Source organism: Triticum dicoccoides, chromosome 6B (genome assembly GCF_002162155.2).
Source record: "Triticum dicoccoides isolate Atlit2015 ecotype Zavitan chromosome 6B, WEW_v2.0, whole genome shotgun sequence".
In the NCBI taxonomy this organism is placed as follows: Eukaryota; Viridiplantae; Streptophyta; class Magnoliopsida; order Poales; family Poaceae; genus Triticum; species Triticum dicoccoides.
Window position 1 is genome coordinate 471,674,727 of NC_041391.1, and position 20,611 is coordinate 471,695,337.

The 20,611-nt window shown below is 47.3% G+C and overlaps 1 protein-coding gene across 1 annotated transcript; it reads right to left on the minus strand.

Moving 5' to 3' along the window:
* Positions 1-15,812: 15,812 nt before the first annotated feature.
* Positions 15,813-18,376, minus strand: LOC119324114 (F-box/LRR-repeat protein 2-like). The gene is made up of 2 exons (XM_037597862.1): positions 17,980-18,376; positions 15,813-16,925 (listed from the first exon to the last, which is right to left on the minus strand). Exons 1-2 carry the CDS (start codon positions 18,326-18,328, stop codon positions 16,021-16,023), a joined length of 1,254 nt encoding a protein of 417 aa, XP_037453759.1. The 5' UTR covers positions 18,329-18,376; the 3' UTR covers positions 15,813-16,020.
* Between the last annotated feature and the right edge of the window lie 2,235 nt (positions 18,377-20,611).

Here is a 20,611-nt window from a genome sequence, read left to right on the forward strand (position 1 = left end):
GGTGCTGGACTGTGGGTGAGATTTTGGAGCCGGACTGGTTGGGGTGGGTAGGTCAGGGCAGGAGAGCAGGGTGGCTGCGCGGACGAGGAAGGGATAGGGGAGGAGGCGGAGAGGAAAATCCTGCTGTGGAGGGGATGGATTTTTGACGGTTCAGATCGTTTGCTGGCAGTGGTGATCTTTTTTTTCTCTTTTTGGATCAACATGTACATAAATGTTCTTCTACTCACAAAAAGATATTATTGACGTAGATAATGACTCAAAGTCCATATATTTAAGAAAAAACTCTTTCAAATGTGTCTCTCTGAATGTTTGACTTGCTACTGTGGCCCACTGCTTGCCGACTTCTGCCTAAGCTGTAACACCCCCAGTATCACACCATAGTAATCCCTTACGATCATGCCAAATCATCATCATTTGCATTGATTAATCACAGTATTTAAATATGTCATTTCAAAAACCTTCTGTGAACTCTATTCAAATTCAAAGTGAAATTTGAAGTTGCACAAAAAATTCTGGAAAAATGTTCACCAGTTAGAAAATATTCCAAAACAACTTTTTGTTAAGGAAAACAACATCACCATCAAGTCAAAGTGGGCCAAAGCATTTAAATCAGTGCCAAAACAACTCTATAAATGTCTAAATTCTTTTTTGAAAAATGCCAAAGGATTCCAAATTTTCCCAAACATTATGTGGCAATGTGGAATATACTATAGTATTTATGTGACCAAGTTTCACATTTTTACTAAGTCATTTGATGGCTCAAATTATTGCAAAACTATCTCTGGAAATAAAGCAGAGATAAAAATAGAAAAAGGGCCTAGACTACTGCTGGGGACTGGGCCTAAGTGCACAATGCCTGGTGCCCAGCCCACCACGGCCGACCACGCCGTCGCCGCTGAACCCACCTCGCCGACCACGCCGCTACAGGCGCCGCGGGTGGATAAAGATCCACCTCTCCTCCCCCTGGCCTCCTCATCCACTCACCCCCCGTTCGCCCAGATCCACCTCTCCCTCTCTCCTTCCAACGCAACAGGGAGCCATCGTCGCCACTGCCTCGACGCCAGCGTGGCCACCGTGGCCTTCTCGCCGCCCTCTCCTCCGTCACCTGCGTCCCTGGATTGGAGCTGACGAGCCGCCTCGACGCCGCCTGCTTCTTCCTCTTCCTCGGACCACCGCCGGCGAGCTCCGTTGAATTCGTCGCCCCGGCAGCTCCTAAGCCCCCGCCGGCCGCCGTGTGCCACTCGGTGAGCCGCTGCTCTTCTTTCCCCCTCAACCATCTCCCTCGGACTCGCCCGCTAGTAGTAGCACCGCCATCTCCGTAGCTTTTCTCCGTCGTGGAGCTCGCCCCATCGCAGTCGTTCGTATCCAGGGCCAGAAGAGCACGTCCACGTGCTTGGGACATCTCCATGAGGCCGCCCGTGCCGTTGCTTTGGCCTCTTGCCTCGCAAAACGGAGATTGCTTCCGAACCGTGCTCCGGCCGCCGCCTCGCCCATCGCCGTCGTCGCTACATAGCACCCCGCGCTCTCCCGACACCTCCAGCGCATCCACGCGAGCGTTAGCTCGCCGTAGGACCAAACCGCAGCTCGAACCTCCCGCGGTGCTCGTACTGGAGCCGCAGCCTCGCCATCATGGAACTCATGCCGCTGCTGCCGCTGAAGCTCTGCTGCGTTTGATTGCTTGCTACTGCTGCTACTCCCGCATGCTGCGCCGCTGCCGCCGGTGTCCGCGTGCCGCTCGCCGTCAGCCGCCGCTCCCTGCGCTAGCCACCGGTCGTTGCTCCCAGCCCCCTGCCTCCTAGTGCCGGCCGGCTCTGGCCGCCGTGGTTGGGTGCGTGTGTGAGCACAGCGCTGGCTGTGTTCTCGCACGAACAGCCAGCCCTCCCCTGTTTTGGTTAGTGGGGCTAACCCTCCTAAACTAACCCCCCACTACTACTGAACCATGGGCCCAAGGCCATTAACTTAGATTAGTTTTAAACTAATTTAAGTACCCCCCCTTACAATGACAGGTAGCCCCCACCTCTAATTATCTCTTTAAAAAGAAAATCTTAAATCTGTGATAATGACACCTGGGCCCCACTACCCAGGTTTGACCAGTCAACAGTTGACTAGTCAACTATGTCTTGACTAATTGACTAGGTCAACCCAGCCCCCTGGCCCCACATGTCATTGACTGTGGCTAGCCCCTGCTGAGTATAAAATGTATATCCTGTTTTTAATTCGTTTTAATAATAATTCTAGGAATTTTAGAAAAACTTTAAAACTTTAGAAAATCATAGAAAATAATCTGTAACTCGAATGAAAATGTTTTCTACATGAAAGTTGCTCAGAAAAACGAGACTAATCTGAGTACGCAACCCGTTTACCTGTCAGATACCTCTAACTATCTGAACATGGAACATTCCCCCTCCGGTCATCTGTGTGACTCAGGTCTGGAACCAGGAATTTCTTCCCGGTTGAATCCCCCCTTCACTTTCCCCTTAGTTGCTTGACACTGCTGGGTTACTATCGGGTGCCGAGGGTGAGACCTCTACAACACTTCTGATGTTAACCCTGTAGTGTAGCTATTCGGTCGTGGTCATCGAGGGTGATTCCGCCTTAACCACTTCCGATACGACCCTGTCGTGCAACCCCTCAAGTGTGAACCTCGGGGGTGACCTCTTACGTTCACCTTGATGATTACATTGAGTGGAATTCACCGGAGGTGATTCCTCGGGTTTTTCCCCTTGATGTTTAGACACACAGTTACTATGATTACTATGACTTTACACTGAACCATGTTACTAAAGATGGGTCGACCCTGAGGGGTACCCGCGCGAGCATAATTGCGAGTGATGTGGAAACGAGTTGACCTGGAAGGTGCCCGAGAGATAATTACGAGGCATGGCCGGGCATTCTTAGCCCTTGCCGCAAGTCCTCGAGATGGGGCAACGGGGTCACATCTTTCGCGAGTCTCTGCTTGTTACCGCACGTTCCTAATCCACTACGGTTTGGATATTTGATCCGAGGGGCTTCTGGCCTGATAGCACTAACCATCACGTGGGCATAGTATGGGCGTTCTGCGTCGTATACATCAGCCGAAGCTTAATAGACGTCAGCGACTGAGCGGCGCGCGCCGGGTTGGACTGGTAAGCTCCTGCCTTTTTTAAGGAGGTAGCTAGGTCTGCTCACCGGCCGTGTACGCAACGTGCAGGAGTTCCCGGGGAGATGGCCCATGACCCATGGGGGCATAGGTTTAGTCCGGCGTGCTGACCTCTCTATTAAGCCTAGGTCGGGTTGCGGCGTATTGTTTGGCTGAGGCCGGGCATGACCCAGGAAAGTGTGTCCGGCCAGAGTTAAGCGAGCGTGGTGGGTAAGTTGGTGCAGCCCTGCAGGGAAGAAAACATCTATCGATAGCATGTCCTACGGTAACGGACACTTGGAGTTGTATCCCGATCGATACAACTAGAACTAGATACTTGTGATGAGAATTGGATTGTGATGAGAAATGGATAGTACGGCTCTGGGATTTCTTTCTCGCAGGGAGTCAAGAAAGGATCTCTGGCCGAGGTTGATAACACTACTACTACTTTACTTTATGCTACTCTACTTCCTCCTGTTTGCTGCAAGATGGTGGTTTCCAGAAGATGCTAGACTTCGATAGGACTAGGCCTTCTCTCTATTCTGGCATTTCTGCAGCCCAGTCCACATATACAGCCTCCTTTGATAATGGTGCATATGTAGTGTAGATCCTTGCTTGCGAGTACTTTGGATGAGTACTCACGGTTGCTTTGCACCCCCCTTCCCCTTTCCTTTTCTTTCCGGTTGATGCAACCAGATGTCGGAGCCTAGGAGCCAGATGCCACCGCCGGTGCCTACTACTACGTGGAGACCGCTGACGACCAGGAGTAGTTAGGAGGCTCCCTGGCAGGAGGCCTTGCCTTTTCAATCAATGTTGCTTTTGTGCTTGCCTTCTTAAGGCAAACTTGTCTAACTTATGTCTGTACTCAGATATTGTTGCTTCCACTGACTCTCGTGTATTCGAGCTTATGTATTCGAGCCTTCGAGGCCCCTGGCTTGTAATATAAAGCTTGTATTATTTTAATTTGTGTCTAGAGTTGTGTTGTGATATCTTCCCGTGAGTCCTTGATCTTGATCGTACACATTTGCGTGTATGATTAGTGTACGATTGAATCGAGGGTGTCACATAAGCTGATGTGGAAGGGCTTAAACAACCTTGTATTGATCATGGTGTGGACGCTCTCATTTGAACACAACGCCAAGGCAACATATTCGACAATAACATAAAACACATAAACCTTGGTGTGCGAGACAGGGTCGAGGCGGTTGACCGAACCCTAGCCACCACCCGTCCTACCGTCGCCGGTATGCGTCGTCGGCAAAGCCCGCGCAACACCGATGGTGGCGGGAAGGTACCGATTCAGGGTGGCCTTCTCAGGAGGTGTTGGAGGGAAGCCATGGATGGCGAAGGAGATGATAGCTCGAGTGGCGGTCTTTGTTAAGCAGGCTTGACGGAGGCGCTAGAGGGATACATCGCGGCGATCTTCAATTACGGCATGGCTGTATAGGTCACTGGAGAAGAGAGGCGTCGATGTATGGTCCAGAGGGCGGTGTGTTTGACATCATATATGTTTCTGGTTGCAGCGCATAGGTCTCCGTCTTTGGAGATCTGGTTGATTTAGGTTTTCGATGGTCACACATATATTCGATTGGCCTTATTGGCTTGCAGAGTTTCTACATGACCTTCTCAGTGTTTTCTTCCTTGGGGCAGCGATTTGCTTCGCACATCGCGTTCGTCGGCGTCTCTTGATTTACATCAATGACTTTTCAATCGCTGCTTCAAGCTATTTTTTTTCTTTAAAGGAAGGTTGGAACCCTCGGTCTCTGCATCATTACGATGCACACATCCATCTTTATTAAAGTTGATGCAAGACAATAAATGCCAAAGTCATCAACTAAGTGGAATACATAACAAAAACAACTACGGTCGAATCTGTTGGAAATATGCCCTACAGGCAATAATAAAAGGAGTATTATTATATTTCCTTGTTCATGATGATTGTCTTTTATTCATGCTATAATTGTGTTATCCGGAAATCGTAATACACGTGTGAATACATAGACCACAACATGTTCCTAGTGAGCCTCTAGTTGACTAGATCGTTGATCAACAGATAGTCATGGTTTCCTGACTATGGACATTGGATGTCATTGATAATGGGATCACATCATTAGGAGAATGATGTGATGGACAAGACCCAATCCAAAGCATAGCACAAGATCGTGTAGTTCGTTTGCTAGAGCTTTTCCAATGTCAAGTATCCTTTCCTTAGACCATGAGATCGTGTAACTCCCGGATACCGTAGGAGTGCTTTGGGTGTACCAAACGTCACAACGTAACTGGGTGACTATAAAGGTATGCTACGGGTATCTCTGAAAGTGTCTGTTGGGTTGACACGGATCGAGACTGGGATTTGTCACTCCGTATGACGGAGAGGTATCTCTGGGCCCACTCGGTAATGCATCATCATAATGAGCTCAAAGTGACCAAGTGTCTGGTCACGAGATCATGCATTGCGGTACGAGTAAAGTGACTTGTCGGTAACGAGATTGAACGAGGTATTGGGATACCGACGATCGAATCTCGGGCAAGTAACGTACCGATTGACAAAGGGAATTGTATACGGGGTTGCTTGAATCCTCGACATCGTGGTTCATCCGATGAGATCATCGAGGAGCATGTGGGAGCCAACATGGGTATCCAGATCCCGCTGTTGGTTATTGACCGGAGAGCAGTCTCGGTCATGTCTGCGTGTCTCCCGAACCCGTAGGGTCTACACACTTAAGGTTCGGTGACGCTAGAGTTGTAGAGATATTAGTATGCAGCAAACAGAAAGTTGTTCGGAGTCCCGGATGAGATCTCGAACGTCACGAGGAGTTCCGGAATGGTCCAGAGGTAAAGAATTATATATGGGAAGTCGAGTTTCGGCCATCGGGAAAGTTTCGGTGTTCACCGGTATTGTACCGGGACCACCGGAAGGGTCCCGGGGGTCCACCGGATGGGGATACCTATCCCGGAGGGCCCCATGGGCTGAAGTGGGAGGGGAACCAGCCCCTGGTGGGCTGGTGCGCCCCCCTGGTCCCCTCCTGCGCCTAGGGTTGGGAACCCTAGGGGAGGGGGCGCCTTCACTTGCCTTGGGGGGCAAGTTTCCCCCCTTGCCCCCCCCCTAGGAGATCCCATCTCCTAGGGCCGGCGTCCCCCTTGGGGTCCCTATATAAAGAGGGGGGAGGGAGGGCAGCCGCACCCTTGCACTTGGCGCCTCCCTTCCCCCTTTGCTACACCTCTCCCTCCCGCAGACGCTTGGCGAAGCCCTGCCGGGATCCCTGGTGCATCCACCACCACGTCGTCGTGCTGCTGGATCTTCATCAACCTCTCCTTCCCCCTTGCTGGATCAAGAAGGAGGAGACGTCACGCTGACCGTACGTGTGTTGAACGCGGAGGTGCCGTCCATTCGGCGCTAGGATCTCCGGTGATTTGGATCACGACGAGTACGACTCCCTCAACCTCGTTCTCTTGAACGCTTCTGCTCGCGATCTACAAGGGTATGTAGATGCACTCCTCTCTCTCGTTGCTAGATGAACTCATAGATTGATCTTGGTGAACGTAGGAATTTTTTTTATTTTATGCAACGTTCCCCAACAGTGGCATCATGAGCCAGGTCTATGCATAGTTCTCTATTGCACGAGTAGAACACAAATCTGTTGTGGGCATAGATGTTGTCAACTTTCTTGCCACTACTAGTCTTATTTTGCTTCAGCGGTATTGTGGGATGAAGCGGCCCGGACCGACCTTACATGTACGCTTACGTGAGACAGGTTCCAACGACTGACATGCACTAGTTGCATAAGGTGGCTAGCGGGTGTCTGTCTCTCCCACCTTAGTTGGAGCGGATTCGATGAAAAGGGTCCTTATGAAGGGTAAATAGAAGTTGACAAATCACGTTGTGGTTATTCGTAGGTAAGAAAACGTTCTTGCTAGAACCCTATTGCAGCCACGTAAAAGATGCAACAACAATTAGAGGACGTCTAACTTGTTTTTGCAGCAATTGCTTTGTGACGTGATATGGCCAAAAGTTGTGATTAATGATGAATGATATATTGTGATGTATGAGATCATGTTCTTGTAATAGGAATCACGACTTGCATGTTGATGAGTATGACAACCGGCAGGAGCCATAGGAGTTGTCTTAATTATTGTATGACCTGCGTGTCAATGATTTAACGCCATGTAATTACTTTACTTTATTGCTAAACCGTTAGCCATAGTAGTAGAAGTAATAGTTGGCGAGCAACTTCATGGAGACACGATGATGGAGATCATGGTGTCATGCCGGTGACGAAGATGATCATGGAGCCCCAAAGATGGAGATCAAAGGAGCTATATGATATTGGCCATATCATGTCACTACTATTTAATTGCATGTGATGTTTATTATGTTTATGCATCTTGTTTACTTAGAACGACGGTAGTAAATAAGATGATCCCTCATAATAATTTCAAGAAAGTGTCCCCCCTAACTGTGCGCCATTGCTAAAGTTCGTCGTTTCGAAGCACCACATGATGATCGGGTGTGATAGATTCCTACGTTCACATACAACGGGTGTAAGTCAATTTTACACATGCAAAAACACTTAGGTTAACTTGACAAGCCTAGCATGTACAGACATGGCCTCGGAACACAGAGACCGAAAGGTCGAACATGAGTCGTATGGAAGATACGATCAACATGGAGATGTTCACCGATGATGACTAGTCCGTCTCACGTGATGATCGGACACGGCCTAGTCGACTCGGATCATGTAACACTTAGTTGACTAGAGGGATGTCAAATCTGAGTGGGAGTTCATTAAATAATTTGATTAGATGAACTTAATTATCATGAACTTAGTCTAAAAATCTTTGCAAAAATGTCTTGTAGATCAAATGGCCAACGGTCATGTCAACATGAACTTCAACGCGTTCCTAGAGAAAACCAAGCTGAAAGATGATGGCAGCAACTATACGGACTGGGTCCGGAACCTGAGGATCATCCTCATAGCTGCCAAGAAAGCATATGTCCTAGAAGGACCGCTAGGTGAAGCACCCATCCCAGAGAACCAAGATGTTATGAACGCTTGGCAGTCACGTGCTGATGATTACTCCCTCGTTCAGTGCAGCATGCTTTACAGCTTAGAACCGGGGCTCCAAAAGCGTTTTGAGCAACACGGAGCATATGAGATGTTCGAGGAGCTGAAAATGGTTTTCCAAGCTCACGCCCGGGTCGAGAGGTATGAAGTCTCCGACAAGTTCTATAGTTGTAAGATGGAGGAAAATAGTTCTGTCAGTGAGCACATACTCAAAATGCCTGGGTTGCACAACCGCCTGTCCCAGCTGGACATTAACCTCCCGGACGAGGCGGTCATTGACAGAATCCTTCAGTCGCTCCCACCGAACTACAAGAGCTTTGTGATGAACTACAATATGCAGGGGATGGTGAAAACTATTCCTGAAGTATTTTCAATGCTGAAGTCGGCAGAGGTAGAAATCAAGAAAGAACATCAAGTGTTGATGGTCAATAAAACCACCAAGTTCAAGAAAGGCAAGGGTAAGAAGAACTTCAAGAAGGACGGCAAGGATGTTGCCGCGCCCGGTAAGCCAGTTGCCGGGAAGAAGTCAAAGAATGGACTCAAGCCTGAGACTGAGTGCTTTTATTGCAAAGGGAAGGGTCACTGGAAGCGGAACTGCCCCAAATACTTAGCGGACAAGAAGGCCGGCAACACTAAAGGTATATGTGATATACATGTAATTGATGTGTACCTTACCAGTACTCGTAGTAACTCCTGGGTATTTGATACCGGTGTCGTTGCTCATATTTGTAACTCACAACAGGAGCTGCGGAATAAGTGGAGACTGGCGAAGGACGAGGTGACGATGCGTGTCGGGAATGTTCCAAGGTCGATGTGATCGTTGTCGGCATGCTGCCTCTACATTTACCCACGGGATTAGTTTTAAACCTCAATAATTGTTATTTAGTGCCAAGTTTGAGCATGAACATTGTATCTGGATCTCGTTTAATACGAGATGGCTACTCATTTAAGTCCAAGAATAATGGTTGTTCTATATATATGAGAGATATGTTTTATGGTCATGCCCCGATGGTCAATAGTTTATTCTTAATGAATCTCGAACGTAATGTTACACATATTCATAGTGTGAATACCAAAAAATGTAAAGTTGATAACGATAGTCCCACATACTTGTGGCACTGCCGCCTTGGTCACATTGGTGTCAAGCGCATGAAGAAGCTCCATGCTGATGGACTTTTAGAGTCTCTCGATTATGAATCATTTGACACATGCGAACCATGCCTAATGGGCAAAATGACCAAGACTCCGTTCTCCGGAACAATGGAGCGAGCAACCAACTTATTGGAAATCATACATACTGATGTGTGTGGTCCAATGAGCGTTGAGGCTCGCGGAGGATATCGTTATGTTCTCACTCTCACTGATGACTTAAGTAGATATGGGTATGTCTACTTGATGAAACACAAGTCTAAGACCTTTGAAAAGTTCAAGGAATTTCAGAATGAAGTAGAGAATCAACGTGACCGAAAGATAAAATTCTTACGATCAGATCGTGGAGGAGAATATTTAAGTCACAAATTTGGTACGCACTTAAGAAAATGTGGAATTGTTTGACAACTCACGCCGCCTGGAAGACCTCAGCGTAATGGTGTGTCCGAACATCGTAATCGCACTCTATTGGATATGGTGCGATCTATGATGTCTCTTACCGATTTACCGCTATCATTTTGGGGATACGCTCTAGAGACAACTACATTCACTTTAAATAGGGCTCCGTCTAAATCCGTTGAGACGACACTGTATGAATTATGGTTTGGGAAGAAACCTAAGCTGTCGTTTCTAAAAGTTTGGGGATGCGATGCTTATGTCAAGAAACTTCAACCTGAAAAGCTCGAACCCAAGTCGGAAAAATGCGTCTTCATAGGATACCCTAAGGAAACCATTGGGTATACCTTCTACCTTAGATCCGAAGGCAAGATCTTTGTTGCCAAGAACGGATCCTTTCTGGAAAAAGAGTTTCTCTCGAAAGGAGTAAGTGGGAGGAAAATAGAACTCGATGAAGTACTACCTCTTGAACCGGAAAGTAGTGCAGCTCAGGAAAATGTTCCTGTGGTGCCTACACCGACTGGAGAAGAAATTAATGATGATGATCAAGGTACTTCGGATCAAGTTGCTACTGAACTTCGTAGGTCCACAAGGACACGTTCCACACCAGAGTGGTATGGCAACCTTGTCCTAGAAATCATGTTGTTAGACAACGGTGAACCTTCGAACTATGAAGAAGCGATGGCGGGCCCAGATTCCAACAAATGGCTTGAAGCCATGCAATCCGAGATAGAATCCATGTATGAAAACAAAGTATAGACTTTGACAGACTTGCCCGATGATCGGCGAGCGATAGAAAACAAATGGATCTTTAAGAAGAAGACGGACGCGGATGGTAATATTACCATCTATAAAGCTCGACTTGTCGCTAAGGGTTATCGGCAAGTTCAAGGGGTTGACTACGATGAGACTTTCTCTCCCGTAGCGAAGCTGAAGTCCGTCCGAATCATGTTAGCAATTGCCGCATACTATGATTATGAGATATGGCAGATGGATGTCAAAACGGCATTCCTTAACGGCTATCTTAAGGAAGAACTGTATATGATGCAGCCGGAAGGTTTTGTCGATCCTAAGAATTCTAACAAGGTATGCAAGCTCCAGCGATCCATTTATGGGCTGGTGCAAGCATCTCGGAGTTGGAACATTCGCTTTGATGAGATGATCAAAGCGTTTGGGTTTATGCAGACTTATGGAGAAGTCTGCGTTTACAAGAAAGTGAGTGGGAGCTCTGTAGCATTTCTCATATTATATGTAGATGACATACTTTTGATGGGAAATGATATAGAACTTTTGGACAATATTAAGGCCTACTTGAATAAGTGTTTTTCAATGAAGGACCTTGGAGAAGCTGCTTACATATTAGACATCAAGATCTATAGGGATAGATCGAGACGCCTCATAGGTCTTTCACAAAGCACATACCTTGATAAGATATTGAAGAAGTTCAATATGGATCAGTCCAAGAAAGGGTTCTTGCCTGTGTTGCAAGGTGTGAGATTGAGCTCGGCTCAATGCCCGACCACGGCAGAAGATAAAGAAGAGATGAGTGTCATCCCCTATGCCTCAGCCATAGGATCTATTATGTATGCCATGTTGTGTACCAGACCTGATGTAAACCTTGCCGTAAGTTTGGTAGGAAGGTACCAAAGTAATCCCGGCAAGGAACACTGGACATCGGTCAAGAATATCCTGAAGTACCTGAAAAGGACAAAGGACATGTTTCTCGTTTATGGAGGTGACGAAGAGCTCGTCGTAAAGGGTTACATCGACCCTAGCTTCGACACAGATCTGGATGACTCTAAGTCACAAACCGGATACGTGTATATATTGAATCGTGGAGCAATAAGCTGGTGCAGTTGCAAGTAGACCGTCGTGGCGGGATCTACATGTGAAGCGGAGTACATGGCAGCCTTGGAGGTAGCACATGAAGCAATATGGATGAAGGAGTTCATCACCGACCTAGGAGTCATACCCAATGCGTCGGGGCCGATCACTCTCTTCTGTGACAACACTGGAGCTATTGCCCTTGCCAAGGAGCCCAGGTTTCACAAGAAGACCAGGCACATCAAGCGTCGTTTCAACTCCATCCGTGAAAATGTTCAAGATGGAGACATAGATATTTGCAAAGTACATACGGATCTGAATGTTGCAGATCCGTTGACTAAACCTCTTCCGCGAGCAAAACATGATCAACACCAGAACTCCATGGGTGTTCGATTCATCACAATGTAACTAGATTATTGACTCTAGTGCAAGTGAGAGACTGTTGGAAATATGCCCTAGAGGCAATAATAAAAGGATTATTATTATATTTCCTTGTTAATGATGATTGTCTTTTATTCATGCTATAATTGTGTTATCCGGAAATCGTAATACACGTGTGAATACATAGACCACAACATGTCCCTAGTGAGCCTCTAGTTGACTAGATCGTTGATCAACAGATAGTCATGGTTTCCTGACTATGGACATTGGATGTCATTGATAACGGGATCACATCATTAGGAGAAAGATGTGATGGACAAGACCCAATCCTAAGCATAGCACAAGATCGTGTAGTTCGTTTGCTAGAGCTTTTCCAATGTCAAGTATCCTTTCCTTAGACCATGAGATCGTGTAACTCCCGGATACCGTAGGAGTGCTTTGGGTGTACCAAACGACACAACATAACTGGGTGACTATAAAAGTATGCTACGGGTATCTCCGAAAGTGTCTGTTGGGTTGACACGGATCGAGACTGGGATTTGTCACTCCGTATGACGGAGAGGTATCTCTGGGCCCACTCGGTAATGCATCATCATAATGAGCTCAAAGTGACCAAGTGTCTGGTCACGGGATCATGCATTGCGGTACGAGTAAAGTGACTTGCCGGTAACGAGATTGAACGAGGTATTGGGATACCGATGATCGAATCTCGGGCAAGCAACGTACCGATTGACAAAGGGAATTGTATACGGGGTTGCTTGAATCCTCGACATCATGGTTCATCCGATGAGATCATCGAGGAGCATGTGGGAGCCAACATGGGTATCCAGATCCCGCTGTTGGTTATTGACCAGAGAGCAGTCTCGGTCATGTCTGCGTGTCTCTCGAACCCGTAGGGTCTACACACTTAAGGTTCGGTGACGCTAGGGTTGTAGAGATATTAGTATGTAGCAAACCGAAAGTTGTTCGGAGTCCCGGATGAGATCCCGGACGTCATGAGGAGTTCTGGAATGGTCCAGTGGTAAAGAATTATATATGGGAAGTCGAGTTTCGGCCATCGGGAAAGTTTCGGGGTTCACCGGTATTGTACCGGGACCACCGGAAGGGTCCCGGGGGCCCACCGGGTGGGGCCACCTATCCCGGAGGGCCCCATGGGCTAAAGTGGGAGGGGAACCAGCCCCAGGTGGGCTGGTGCGCCCCCCCTGCCCCCCCCCCCGCGCCTAGGGTTGGGAACCCTAGGGGAGGGGGCGCCTCCACTTGCCTTGGGGGGCAAGTTTCCCCCCTTGGCCGCCGCCCCCCTAGAAGATCCCATCTCCTAGGGCCGGCGCCCCCCTGGGGTCCCTATATAAAGAAGGGGGGAGGGAGGGCAGCCGCACCCTTGCACTTGGCGCCTCCCTTCCCCCTTTGCTACACCTCTCCCTTCCGCAGACGCTTGGCGAAGCCCTGCCGGCATCCCTGCTGCATCCACCACCACGCCGTCGTGCTGCTGGATCTTCATCAACCTCTCCTTCCCCCTTGCTGGATCAAGAAGGAGGAGACGTCACGCTTACCGTACGTGTGTTTAACGCGGAGGTGCCGTCCGTTCGGCGCTAGGATCTCCGGTGATTTGGATCACGACGAGTACGACTCCCTCAACCTCGTTCTCTTGAACGCTTCCGCTCGCGATCTACAAGGGTATGTAGATGCACTTCTCTCTCTCGTTGCTAGATGAACTCATAAATTTATCTTGGTGAACGTAGGAAATTTTTTATTTTATGCAACGTTCCCCAATAGAATCATTACAAGATATGAATGTAACACCTACGACTATGTTGACTTCTTCTGCAGCAACACCTTCAAGAAGGGATAAACGCCCTGATGTTGCGGTCACCATGTAGACGATGCCTTGAACTAGATTACAACACAAGTTCGCCGTTGTTGTGCCCGACCAGCAAGACTAGAACAAAGTATGTTCCAAGCACCATCTTTTTTTTACAGAGAGACTGTAAGGGAGGCCCCTGCAGTACAATTGGTGCCAAAAAACAAATTGCAAGTATTGTGCCTTGAACCTGGATGGGTGGGAAGGCGTTAGCCTCTTCCCATTATTAGGCTATGCCTTAGTCTGCATATCTCCCGACAGTCACGTTTGCCAGTTCTCCATGCTAGACCAAGGTGGCCTAGCAAATGGGTGGGATGAATGACCACCACCATGGCCCTCAGGAGGCCGGCTATGCCACGGTTCGGATCTAGCCGACGAAGCCGCGTCGCCGCCAAACGCTAGCTTTGTCGCATGACCTCTGCTGCCACAATAGTCACTGTCGTCCAACCAGACACCGAATGCCATGTGTCACCACCCTTCCGCCTAATGCAGCCGCCTCGTGCGAAGGTGATCTCGCCACCGTAGACCACGAGAGCTCGGCACCACCCTGACATTGGTCCTTCAGCCCAGGGCCCTTGCCCTGGCGCAAAGGAATCCTTGCTACCGTACGTCGTTCTCCACATCAACATGGGCCTCATTCAATGCTACCGCTGCACCTCCATGTGATAGGTTATGCCTCACCAGCACAGCCCACCCGGCGCTGCGACTTGCAGCACGGACGTGGAAGCCGGCCCTCCAGAACCCGTTGTCCTCCATGTGTGCAGGGAGGGCGGCGAGGTAGGAGGAAGGTGCTCGAGGACAATCAGGGTGACACCTCTACGTGGGATGAGAAGGCCCACTTATGACACATCCCCGCGGACTTGGCAGTCGTTGTCATCTCCTTCGCGAGGAAGGTCGCCACCTTTCCGCCGTCACCGGGCACATAAACTCGGGTCGACCCGCTCCATCACGGTCACCCACATCAAACCCATCGGCTAGGGCGGGGGAGGGGGGGGGGGGTCGCCTCCGCAATATTAGGATGCGGTGATCTTTTCGTCCACGCAACTTCTACAAGCTCATGGGTTGAGAAAAGTCTGCTCCACCGAAACGCATGTCCGAGTAATCAACGACAACGATAGATGCGGCTAGATGCAGGCATGCCAACGTTTTAGCAACCATCCAAAAATAATAATTTTAATCATCACAAAACATTAGTACTCCATCCGTACGACAATGAGGGAGGGATGTTAGCTTGAAAAACCATCTTATATTATGAAACGGAGGGAGTAGTGTTTAGTACTAGGACTGATTTTGACAACGATTCAAACATATCGTGATTCCTGAATCATCAATGCCTAGGAAATGCCACGGTGCCAATCTTGGGCAAATTCACATTACCCCTACCATCTGCTTGAAGTTTGAGCAAGTGTCGCTTGTAACATGATCATCGTAATATTGTGAACGCACATATTTTTTTGGGATAGTCCAAACTCCAAAGGTGCCCTTTTGTAAAAAAAAAAAAGCGCGTTCTCTCAGGTGGAAAATGATTTTTCTTTTTTCTTCTGCAGGGAAGAAATTTTGTCAAACGTTAAAATATAGGAAAAATTATACATGTACATGTCTGTTTTTGTGAGATCCTGGATTTTTTATATAGAAAAAACACATGTATTCAACCTTTTTTTAGAGCATTGAAGCTGCCAAGAGTGCAAAGATGTTTCTTTTTGCATGAAAATGGCACGATCATGTACAAAATAATACCATTTCTTTATAGTACAGATGTTTTTAACTAATTAATGATTTACTGTTCATTCCAGGAGACATTTCTCTACTCCTATGAATTTTGAGTTTATCTTAATAATCATCTTTACAATCACCTATTTTGTAGTGCTTTTTAAGGCACTGTTTTTAAGTAAATAAATTCAATTTTGGATGCATTTTTGGTTGTAACTGAACAGCTTCAGCTACGTTCATTTAGTCTAGTCATTTTGCGCCACATTTACAACAATCAGCCACACAACAACGCCATTATACCCAGGAAGCATTGAGATGTACTCCCTCTGTAAACTAATATAAGATGTTTTAGATCATTGAAGGTAGTACATGCAATTCGATCGAAGAACTATTCCAATTGATACAACATACTTTTTCTTATTCATTGCATGTGCACTGGTGCTACTTTCTACAGTAGTAGTACATGCCATGCGAGTTGGGCAGTGCCACAACAGCTCTATCGGAGTTCATAGTTGACCCTAGAAGAACCTATCAACAGATGGATCAGACTCCGACAAGCTACCTTCAAAGTTCACCTTGCAGCCACCAGGTAGCTGCAACCCAGCTTCCTCGCAGCTCTGCCTTGTAACCTGAGGACATGACCGGACGTCGAGGTACTCGAGTGCCTTGCATGACTCTATCACGCTGCTCACTCCCACAACTGTGAGGTCAACACAATTGTTGATCTTCAGAACTCTCAATTCCGACTGAAACAAGTTCGCTTCCATGCCCTGAAATGCCGCATCAGTTATTTGGTCGCAGCACCCGACATCAATAGCGGCAAGAAGTTTACAGTTGCACAACAGACTTCTCAACGAGGCGTCTGTTATTTTCAAGCACCAGTCCATTCTTAAAATCCGGAGGCTGCTACAACAGGCAAGAGCTAGTGCTTCTATGGACTCATCGCTAATATCCCGACATCCACCGATGATGAGGGTCTCTAGGTTGCAGCAGAACTTAGCTAGTGAATAGATGGACTTATTGCCCACTTTGCTGCAATCCAACAGTTTCAATGACACCAGAGATGATGACGAGACCTCAGCAATTTTGCAAATTCCAGGATCACCAACTTTATTGCATTTGCTTATGTCTAGTGACTTCATTTTATGACAACCATCGGCTAGAGCTGAGATTCCAGCATCTGTTATGCTGTTACATCCTGCAGCCCCAAGCTCTTCCAAGTTCAAACAGTTTTTTGATACAGCATGCAACAAATTATCAGTTATTAATCTGCAACCTGCGATGTGCAACTGTCTCAACTTCTGGCAGCCTGACGCAACCACCTTTAAACCTTTATCACTAAGTTTTTTGCAGTGAGAGACATCTAGGGTTTGCAGACATTGCAAGCCTTCTCCTAATTTGACCATTCCAACATCAGTGATACCTAAGACAGACATGAACAGTAGAATATGTAAATACATTAGATTAAGGAAATACCAACAATTCACAACCAAATCAGATAACTGGTGCCCCCTATTATATGAAGTCTCCATAAACTCTAAGTGACATTTATGTTCAAGAAAAATAAATAAAGAACACAAGTTTCAGTCCGTGCGAAAAACTGCGCGCCCGAAGCCAAAATGACAATGAAAGATGTCGGTTCCAGTTCTGAACTGCGTGAATGCATCAATACCGAAAACTCATAACTTCTAGCAGTGCTAGTAACTTCACAGTGCTGAAGATTACCAATATTAATTTTCGTCCAAAAATAACAATATTTATCACTGTGTCAGAGAAATGCTACAAAGACCACAAGTTGTATGAATACATATTTTGTTGGAAGTACATTTGCCCAGCTCAAAATTCTCTAGTCAGACTGCCCAAATTGAACTGATGGGTTATTATTACCACAACAAAGTACCAAACAGAAAGTTTTCTCGGAGCTGTAAAAGAAGTACATATGGGATTCCACACCACAGAAATCAGCATGTTCTATAAACACAATTGAGGGCAACTGAACATCTGCATCTGACCAGCATATAGAACCAAACATTTAACCAGGCTACAAATATCTCCACTAGAGTTGAGTTCTCTGGTCTAAGCCAGTAGCCAGCGTAATATAACCTGCGTCGAAAACGACCTTCCAGAAATTGCAAAATTTCTCATGTATGTACTTCTCACTTCGAATTAGAGCAGTAGCTGTAGCTGTCTGGGTTATTTGGTAGGAATCGAACATGTATATTGTGTGGCTTACCAGTCCGTATTTCATTAAATTTCTTGTTCACGTGTTTCTGATTGAACGATTCAAATTTGACAGAGTTAAAATGAACAAAGTTCTTCAGACGCCCCAGTTTGCTTATTCTCTCCCATCTTTGTAGGGTAAGAAACCCAATAAATCACAAATCTTACTACTTATTTGATAAGAAGGAAAGCTTTCTGCATTTGCGAATTAACGCACACAAACAGTGCGAATGGATCAGGCCGAAAAGAGGTCTCACCTTTGCAGTTCTGCAGGGCGAGGACTCGCAGATTGCAGAACCCCCCTGCAATGACGTCCAGATCGCCGTCGATAACACCGGGGTAGAAAGAGCGGGACGGCGACTGGGAGAGATCCAGCTCGAGAATGCCCGCGAAGCGTGCTGCCAGGCGGCGCAGCATGGACGGACCGGCGCGCGCGCGCAGGCGGCGGCGCTCGGAGCTCTGGATCCGGAGCCAGCGCCTGCACACGAGCCCGAACGCGTCGCGCTCCGACTCGGGCCTCAGCCGGGTGAGCACCGCACGGAGCTCATCGTCGGTGAGCACCTCGTTGATGAGGGCCTCATCGCCTTCCGACGGTGATGCAGACATTGCCGGAGTTACGACTTTTTTCGGTGAAGGGATTATTAGTTTTCAGTGCATTTGCAATGTAGACTTTTTTTTCTTCGGGTACAACACCCTGTGAACAGTAGATTATTAGAAAAAAAGAGAAATAAAAAATAATTCTTTTGTGATGCAAGTTGCTCAAATGCCTGATGTTTGTGCAATTTTTTGGGGTTGTTTAAACTTTCGAGAAGCTCGTGACAAAAAGGATAAAATCGGGTGTGAATTTTGTTTTTAAAAGTTTTTTAAACACACAAAATTTGTCTTTTTTACCACGAGCTCCTCGAAGATCTAGACTTAACCAAACTTTGTACACACATCACGCAGAGGAGCATCTTGCACCAACAAAATCATTTTGTATTTTTTTTCTATTTTACTATTCACACCCGGGCTCATCTGAGCCTGGGTGCAGAATAACCACATCCGATGAAATGGGTTTTTACATCTGCGGCACCGTAATTGGTCTTGCCGTCTTGGGCCTCTTGGCATGTGAGAATTGACAATGAACAACTCAAGGGATGTCAGACCAAGAGCTTGAGCAGCTCTCGCTCGCCATCCGAGTGTACCCTCGACTCCATGGTGATGTCCAGACGAAGTATCACCTCATTATCTACCATGATTTGGAATTTGACGTTCCCAATGAAGTGGTCGCTTCACTTAGCCAATCGTCGAGTGGTGCTTTTTAACTCACATGCTAGACGCCTAAAGGGGTTGGCAATTTGCTGCTCTTCATTCCACGCTTTGTGCACCACGTTCTGGAAGCCTCCACCACTGTCCAGAAGGTTTCGAAATGAAATCGGTTTTCTCGCCGCATGCAGGGGTCAAGCACCAAAAGAAGTGGACAACGATTCGACACGGACATGCTCAACACTGTGACGCCCCCGATTTCATCGTACACTAATCATACACGCAAATGTGTACGATCAAGATCAGGGACTCACCGGAAGATATCATAACATGACTCTAGACACAAATCAAAATAATACAAGCTCTATATTACAAGTCAGGGGCCTCGAGGGCTCGAATACATAGCTCGATTCACAAGAGTCAGCGGAAGCAACAATATTTGAGTACATACATAAGTTAAACAAGGATGCCTTAAGAAGGCTAGCACAAAAGCAACACGATCGAAGAGGCAAGGCCTCCTGCCTGGGACCTCCTAACTATTCCTGGTCGTCGGCGGTCTCCACGTAGCAGTATCCATCGGCGGTGGCATCTGGCTCCAGGGATCCACCATCTGGTTGCATCAACCGGAAAGAAGAAAGAAGGGGGAAAAGGGGTAGCAAAGCAACCGTGAGTACTCATTCAAAGTACTTGCAAGCATCAGATCTATACTAAGTATGCATTGGTATCAAATGAAAGATTTGTATCTGTGGACTGAACTGCAGACACTGAAAAAAGTAGCGTGCTATAACGCCGCTAATAGCATGCTATAGCATACAGAGAATTGTCTCGCTAAATAATCAATGTACAATGCCTCGCTAATAGCACGCTATAGCACGCTAATAGCATATTTTCAAGGGCCATGCTATTTTCTATAGCGCGCTATTTTTTCATTGTCTGCAGAATGCCAGAATAGAGGGGGAAGGCCTAGCCTATCGAAGACTAGCATCTTCAAGCAGCTCCAAGCATCTTGCAGCATGTAGAAGAGTAGAGAATAGCAATTTAATATTTAACAAACATGTTGTAGAACCAACACCCATAGATCCTTCCCTGACTCCCCGCGGAAAAGCAATCTTGGAGTCACATATCCATCACATGTCTCAAGTATCCATTTCTAGTTATATAAGATCAGGATATAAGCCTGAACATCCATTATCGTGGACACGATATTCGAATATATATCTTCCCTGTAGGGGTGCACCACGTTACCCAACATGCTCGATCACTCTGGCCGGACACACCTTTCTGGGGTCAATGCCCGGCCTCGAAAGATCAACACGTCGCAGCCCTACCTAGGCTCAGCAGAGAGGTCCCCGTCGGTCTACCTCCTAAGCACTCTGGGGTCTGGGCCCATCGCCCGTTGCACTCCGGGTCGTTGCGAGCAGGGCAGACCTGGCTCCACCACTATAGAATGGTGTCGGCCCAGCCGTGCCGCACTGCTAAACTGGACGTCTGACAAAGCTTCGGCTGATACCACGACGTCGAGGCCCATAACTATTCTCGCGTGGTGGTTAGTGCGTAAAGGCCAGAGGCCAACTCAGAACAAATACCCAAACCTGTTAGTGCATTGGGGGCTCGCGGAAATGAGCAGAGACTCACGATAATGTG

Coding starts and splice junctions, on each gene's coding strand:
- LOC119324114 (XM_037597862.1), bottom strand. CDS start 18,328: ATGTCTGCATCACCGTCGGAAGGCGATGAGGCCCTCATCAACGAGGTG. Junction 16,926..17,979: donor CGCCCTGCAGAACTGCAAAG/GTGAGACCTCTT, acceptor TGTCTGTCTTAG/GTATCACTGATGTTGGAATG.